Raw genomic sequence first — 8,006 nt, forward strand, 5'->3', positions numbered from 1 at the left:
CCCCAAAAAAAAAAGAAAAAAAAAACCAAACCCAAAAATAAAATAAAATATATTATGATTCGAATAACACTCTTTCTATCTCACAGCATTGAAGCACCTCAACAATTCTACATAATCCATCTCCATCTTTTACTCTTATCCACTCTGATCCTCACCCAAGCAAATTGCAAACCAAACCCATCTCCCTTTATCCATAGTCCATACTCATCCATTCACAACTCAGTGAGTGTTGTGTAGTGCATCATATCCTTATTTAATTCATGTCATCATTCTTGTGAATCTTGTCCATGGATTGGAGGTCTTCTCGAGTCCCAACCAGTCCCTTCAGACGCTTCAGGAATACACTCTCTTCTTTATTGCCATGCCTTAACATAATCTGCAGAAATTAAGTTCCTCCAACCAACATACTCTGATCTCAATCACATCACCTAAATCCCTCATGTCTCTACCCTATTTCTCTCTCACACATTTTTCTTCCCCTACCACATGAATCATTATTCATAGTTCCTGCTGCAGTATTAATTTGCATTTTGCAGCAGCAACCACAATCCACAGCCACATAGTCTCCCTATATCCCCTACTCCTATTCTCATGCTTGAACTTGAACCCCTTTAGAACATCTATTTCCCAGTCACTTCTAAAGTTTGGGTATTAATGACTCCTCAAGCTGTGACCTTCCTACCCATTTTTTAAAAAAATTTCAATTCAAGTGTCCGGGAGGTTCCATTTTTCCTACCCATATAGAAGGACCAGTGGAGTAAGGACCCACTTGACAAAAACCATTCCAAGTTGGAATCTTTGATTCCATAATTGAATTTTTGATTCAGTAGATTCACTTACTCTTTCTACCCCAAAAGGAAAAAAAGATTCACTTCCTCTTTATTAGAGATACGGTTTTATTTTGAAAAGAATCTATGGGAGATCAGTCTTTCCTGTTTGTAATTGGGTTTCCATTGTGAAACTTTCTAAAATAAACTTGGTTTGTACCTTTCTAAACTTGCTTCTAATTCCTTTTATATAACGGGAACAAACCCATCAGAAATCTCATATGGGTATCTTCCATATGAAACCAAAAGTTATTCACTTCGATTTTGGTTTATTTTTGAAAAGGATCAAAGGGAGAGCGAATCTTTCTTGTTTGTAACTGGTTTCCAATTTAAAACTCTCTGTATATTTCTTTCCAAGTTTCTCTCTCTCTCTCTCTCTCTCTCTCTCCCCTTTAACTCCTATATAATGAGAATAAACCTCTGGTTTGGGACTCATAACAAAGATTCACACCACAGCCAAGACCCCTGAAGCTCCAAGGTCGAAGAAGCTAAGGAATCAACTTATTCTGTAATCCCCAGTTCTTCACTCTCTCCCCTGTTTCGAACCATTCTTCTGCGTTTGTTCAATTCAATGTTCCAGTTAATTTGAGTTTGGTTTACTTCTTTGTAGGTGATCCAAGATGACATCTCGATCTCTGATTTTCGGATTTCTTCTCGCCACCTTCTTCCTCGCTGGTACTGTAAAGTTTTTCCCACTCTCCAAGATTCCATCTTTTTTAATTCCTTCTGGGTTTTGGGGATGATCTTCAAGCTTTAATGTATATTTATATTGGATTTCATTGTTGTTAAACAGGGCTTTCTCACTCTGAGGCAATTGAGGGAGACTCCATTAAAGCTTCCATGATATCCCAGGAAATTAGCACAACCAGCCTTGGCAATCGTAAACTGCTAACTACCACACCCTCACTCTCACCAGAACAAGGTAAGTAAGCTTTAATCCACCTCGCTTTCTCAATTTGAAGGAACAAGAAATTTAAAGATTTGCCAATGGCTTTGAAATATGTTGATAAGGTGTGGAAGAAGTTGTTGCAGAAGAAGGAGGGGAAAAGGTGAAGTGTTCGAGGGAAGACATAGATATATATGAAGGGCAAACGGATCCTCTACCGAACGGAATCCCAACCTACTCAGTGAACATAGTGAACGTCTGCAGCACAGGTTGCTCCATCTCCAACATTCACCTCAGCTGTGGATGGTTCAGCTCTGCTCGTCTTATCAACCCCAAGGTATTCCGCCGCCTCTCTCACGACGACTGCCTCGTCAACAATGGCGGACCCTTGGCTCACGGTCAAAGCATCTCCTTCGTCTATGCCAATACCTTCCGTTACCCTCTTACCGTCTCTTCCCTCACCTGTTGATCCTGACCTGATATTATCATCACCTTCTGAAGATTAAGAAGGAGACAAAGATGAAGCTATCATCTAAATTTTGCACTGAGAAAGCAGTTCTGAGCCTGTAGCTGTGTGGATTTGGATTTTTTTTTTTTTTTTTTGAGCTTGCTTTACCTTTTTGTTATCAAAATTTGGAAAATTAGAAAGTTACGAGTTTGTCTTACCTTTTTGTGATTAAAATTAAGAAATAAAAAAGTGTTTGAATCAACATTTTTGTTCATCCCTCGTCATACGATAACTCGGTATATCTATTATAGCGATCATTTACTAAAAAATAAATATATGATTAACTAATTATCGAGCTTCGAAAATGATCGACCATCCATGACTCAAAACTATGGGATATAGAAAGACCCTCCAATAAGGGAAAGGTGTTCGAATAAATGCATCTATCAATTTATGAGTTTCACCAAACGAAAGCCAACACGATTTTAGTGATTGATATTGGCCAAATCTCCAAATCGGGTTGGATTGGATGGATTTGCTTGTATTTTTCTTATCAAAAAATTGAATTTTTACTGTTTTTTTCTTCGATCCATACTGATCCATTAATACGGGGTATCACCCTCTCCCGAATTTGATACAAATCACATGATTCGGGTGATCCAATATTGATCCCTCAATTTAGGGTGTAAAAAAGTCTGGGCTGAGATTTCATCCCATAAGGTGGGTTAGAGTTGAGAATTTTAGGCCCAAGGTTGGGTTGGGTTGAGACCTCAACCTAGGCCTAACCCAACCCCGTATGTTAAGTACATAATAATATAAATATGTTAATAATTGTAAATGAATACTTATAAAAAAAGATCTACCAAACCGTTTCGTTTTCCACAATTTACACATAAAAGAAAATTTGGTCTTTGGTCGTAGCAATGTATCAAGATAAAGCAGCCAAGTATAACCAATGGCAGTCACCAAAAAAAAAAAAAAAACAATAGTACTGTATTGGGTTGGGTTTAGGCTCCATTAGGGTTGGGCTGGGTTTAGGCTCGATAAGGTTGGGTTTGGGCTGATATATCTCAGCATGACCTAGGGTTGGGCTGTGCTCGGCTTGGGTTGAGTTAAGAGACCTTAGCATTGGATTAGGATTTTAAAAAACCCAGCCCAACCCGGCCAATTGACACCCTTGTCTCAAACCATGAAACCCAAGAGGTTTATCTTGTTATTTCTCTGTGACGCAGGAACATGTGGGTTAAGTCTAATGTGCTATCTGAAAAACCAATTTGCGCTGGTTGTCACCATCTAAAACTCAGTTGTGGGGAAATCCAAACAGTTCCATGATAATGATTTGAAGCAAATACAAGATCAGATGGTTGACAATAGTAATGTTGAATCAAAATTTTCATCATGAACGGTTCCTCTATATATATATATATATATATGTGTGTGTGTGTATATATATATATACACTAAAAAAAAATACTTTGTTCGGTTGTGTATCCTACACCAGTGTTCCCATGCTATTATCTCTCCTCTAGCTCCATCTGAGAAGATATAAGAGAGACAAAGTCATGCGAGTGCAGACAGAAAATCACTTCCCAAATCAAAACTAAGATTTTAAGGTTATCCTTTTGCATCACAAATTTAGTATTTTTATTGCTTAAAAGTATCATTAAATTTAGTATCTCCAAAGGAATAAGACACTTAAACACGCATTAAAGCTAGTGATCCTGGACAAAGAGTCACTTCCCAAATCAAAGTTTGGTTTTAAGGTTAATCTTTTTGTCACAAATTTAGCTGCTTTTTTTTTTTGCTTAAAATGCCAAAAATTTACTATCTCCAAAGAAATATGACAATTAAACATGCATTATTTTACAAATTTACTGGTTCTCATGTTCAACAATTGAGAGAGAACTCATGCAACGGAGTCGATCCTCACACAATAAGGTTCAAACCCTAATCTCACGAAGAAGATAAAGTGTAGATGGAAGAGAACAGGAGAGTAATTATAAGCTTCTGCTAAATGGATCACATGTCAGTGGCAAGATTATATTGGGTGAACCAATTAGTGTTTTGTCTAGGAATAATTACTTAAGAGTCTCGTTTTTGCGTAGTCACGAAAATATTTACCAATAATTATACCCATAAATAGTTATATCAAATATCCCCTAAATTATTATTATTTATTTGGGCAAGAGATGAAGAGAATGCTACCCTATGCTGACAGGGTATTTGTCAACTTGCCCTTGAGGTTTCATTCTCTTGGGTGCTACTAGGGGTTACCCGCGCAGTCTCCCACATAGGGCCCACAAAGCACATTAGTATCCACCACGATCCACAGCCACATTAGTATCCTATATCCCCTACTCCTATTCTCAAGCTTGAACTTGAACCCCTTTAGAACATCTATTTCACAGTCACTTCCAGAGTTGGGTATTAATGACTCCTCAACCTGTGACCTTCCTACCTTTTCATAAGTTTTCAATTCAAGTGTCCGGGAGGTTCCATTTTGCCTACACATATATAATACAGCTATAGAAGGACCAGCCGAGTAAGGAACCACTTGACAAAAACATTTCAAGTTGGAATCTTTGTTTTCATAAGGACCCGTTTGTTTAGAGGGGAGGATAGGGTGGGAGAGTCTGACGGGTTGGACCCATGTATTTGTAGGGTGAAGAATAAAAAAGTACGGGAGAGGGATAGGTATGCTAGTAGGTTACATTGGAATTAGGAATGCTAGCGGAATATTAACTATAGGATTTGTTCATCCTAGATATAACCGTTGGATGGAGGTAACAAATCCAAACTCTCACTCCACCGCTACTACACCTTTTCTCTCCCTCTCTTTCTCTCTCCCTGCCCTGCAACTGCGTTGTGCCATCGCTGCTCGAGTATCATACCTCTTGTTTTGCTTTTCAACGGCTCTCTCTCTCTCTCTCTCTCTCTCTCTCCCCTCCTCAGCCTCTCCTCCAGCCCCTTCATGTGAGCCTGTGAATGCAACTCTTGTGGCATTGCAATAACTTAAAAATCACTCTCACCAAATTGTTTCTTCGAGTCTCTATCCTCACCTACGCTGGGACAAATGATCAACAATGGGTGCATGGCTGCCAAAACCTCGATCGAATCTCTATCCTTCCAGTCTACAACTCTATAACGACAACACTTCATCTTAACCTTCTTTAAGTTGGACTGATTTGGCGATCCTCCACTGGGGCTTTTTTGGTGGTGGTAGTGGAGACTAGAGAATGCTAAACCAATGACGAGTATTTTGATGGAAAATCATCCTGAAGTTTTACCATAGTAAATAAAATTTTCTTGCCCTAACCTCCACTCTCTGGGAGGTTTTAAAATCAGATCGTATAGAATCGAAACAAATTATTAGAATTTGGTTTTAAAATCTGAAATCCTCTTTTGATTTCATTCAGCTTCAGTTTTGGGATAGAAACCTTAGTTTTTAATCGATGGATGATAAATTCTTAAGAAAATTTTCTATCATTCCTCCATATACTCTTCAATAACTACTAGAGATAGAGGAGGCGACTAGGCCAGAGAGAGAGAGAGAGAGAGACGGATTTTTTGGAAGGGAGGCGGAGCCGGTGATCGAAAGGAATGGGAAAGGTAGAAGAAGAAGGGGAAGGAATTGTGGAGTGGCGGTATTGGGCAAATTTTGTAAGACAACAATTACATACAGATGAGATCTTTTATCTTTCTTACGGCTGGTAGACTGGGCATACCTGTCATTTTTAGGAAATGTAAAATGGGGGGAAAATTACTGTAGCATCCCACTCCACGGCGTTTGGCTTGGTGTCGATTCTCAAGAATAAGGGAGAGAGAGTGAGGAGAGATGGAGAGACTGAAATATAGAGAGGGGAGGCGAGGAAGATGATAATGGAGAGGAGCTAGAAGAGAGCATGTTGGGTGGGTCGGAGGAACAACTTATCTCAAGAAATTTCTGTAATCTTTTTATTTCTCTGGCTCTGGTCCTTGCGAGTGGTTCTGCTGCGAAGACCCCTCTAACTCTCACTGCTCTCTAAACCCACTTCACACCTTATCTCTCTCTCTCTCTCTCTCTCTCTCTCTCTCTCTCCGCCATGGCCTCTGCTTCTACACATCTACTGAAGCAGGTGTCAATGACAGACGGCTGCCTATCCTCTCCTTCAAACGTGTTCGGCACTAAAACCACATACCCATGTATCTCTCTCCATGCAAAAACCCATTAAATCTTCTTTACCGCACTTGCCCGTCTGGTTCTTCATTTCGTTCTTGAGGATCTCTGAAGAAGAAAATATCCGCATCTACTGTTATTGCTCTTGTGGCCCAGACCTCTGATTGGGCTCAATAGGAGGAAAAGCCAAAGTTGATGAGGGGTTCGATTGGGAGAATCAGAATAAGGAAAGAAAGACAAGAAAATGGCGGTCACTATGTAACAGTAGCCGTCCACTCACCTGCAGTGCATGAACCCCAAAATGGGCCGATCTCACCGGAGTTACATTTACAGAGATCTCACGAAAGAGACAGGAGAGAGGGAGAGAGACGTTGCAAATTCGAGTGAATCCCCATCAAAATCCTACCATCATACCAATTTGGTGGGACTTTGTGAAGGAGTGGGGTGGGACAAACAACCTGCCACGTGGGCCGACTTCTAAGTTGGGCTGTTCTGCTCACTTTCCAGTTCCAAAGCAACCAAAAAACTTTGGAATAGTTGTTTTTCTTATAAAAGTGCATCAACACTCCCACCCGCAAAACCCCGCTATTCAAACGGCCCTCATTGAGTTTTTGATTCAATAGATTCGCTTAGGGCTTGTTTGGTATCGTTTTTGTTCCAGAAATGCTGTTTCATTTAAAAAACGAAAATTTCAGTTTCTATGTTAAAACGCAGTTTTAAAACGAAAAAATAGTATTTTAAAATTTTAGATTTTTATCGGAATTTTTTTTTTTTTAGGTAAAATGGAACGAAACTGGGAAGACAGGACTCCATTTTGAAGTTCCGTCAAATCTAGTTTTTTCAGTTTTTTTTTTCACTTTTTGTTCCAAAAAAACAGAAACGGACCATAAATGCATCAAACAGAAGATTTCGTTTTTTCGTTCTAATAGAACGAAAAAACTCCAGAAACGTTTTTTTAGAACGATATCAAACGGGCCCTTACTCTTTCTACCCCAAAAGAAAAAAAAGATTCACTTCTTCTTTATTAGAGATACGGTTTTATTATGAAAAGAATCTATGGGAGATACTCTTTCCTGTTTGTAACTGGGTTTCCATTGTGAAACTTTCTAAAATAAACTTGGTTTGTACCTTTCTAAACTTGCTTGTAATTCCTTTTATATAACCAGAACAAACCCATCAGAAATCTCTCATCATGGGTATCTTCCATATGAAACCAAAAGTTACTCCCTTCAATTTTGGTTTATGTTTGGAAAGAATCAAAGGGAGAGCCAATCTTTCTTCTTTGTAACTGGGTTTCCATTTTGAAACTTTCTCTGTATATTTCTTTCCAACTTTCTCTCTCTCTCTCTCTCTCTCTCTCCTTTAACTCCTTCTATATAATGAGAATAAACCTCTGGTTTGGGACTCATAACAAATATTCACACAACAGCCAAGACCCCTGAAGCTCCAAGGTCGAAGAAGCTAAGGAATCAACTTATTCTGTAATCCCCTGTTCTTCACTCTCTCCCCTGCTTCAAACCATTCTTCTTCGTTTGTTCAATTCAATGTTCCAGTTAATTTGAGTTTCGTTTACTTCTTTTCAGGTGACCCAAGATGACATCTCGATCTCTGATTTTCGGATTTCTTCTCGCCTTCTTCTTCCTCACCGGTACTGTAAAGTTTTTCCACTCTCAAAGATTTTTTTTTTTT

General features: G+C 39.0%; 1 protein-coding gene across 1 annotated transcript; it reads left to right on the forward strand.

The window, feature by feature from the left end:
* Positions 1-1,271: 1,271 nt before the first annotated feature.
* On the forward strand, positions 1,272-2,182 carry LOC122059113 (TPD1 protein homolog 1-like). Its single transcript, XM_042621806.1, has 4 exons — positions 1,272-1,335; positions 1,438-1,502; positions 1,621-1,749; positions 1,839-2,182. Exons 2-4 carry the CDS (start codon positions 1,448-1,450, stop codon positions 2,180-2,182), a joined length of 528 nt encoding a protein of 175 aa, XP_042477740.1. The 5' UTR covers positions 1,272-1,335; positions 1,438-1,447.
* Positions 2,183-8,006: the final 5,824 nt, after the last annotated feature.

This window comes from Macadamia integrifolia, chromosome 13, assembly GCF_013358625.1.
Source record: "Macadamia integrifolia cultivar HAES 741 chromosome 13, SCU_Mint_v3, whole genome shotgun sequence".
NCBI lineage: Eukaryota > Viridiplantae > Streptophyta > Magnoliopsida > Proteales > Proteaceae > Macadamia > Macadamia integrifolia.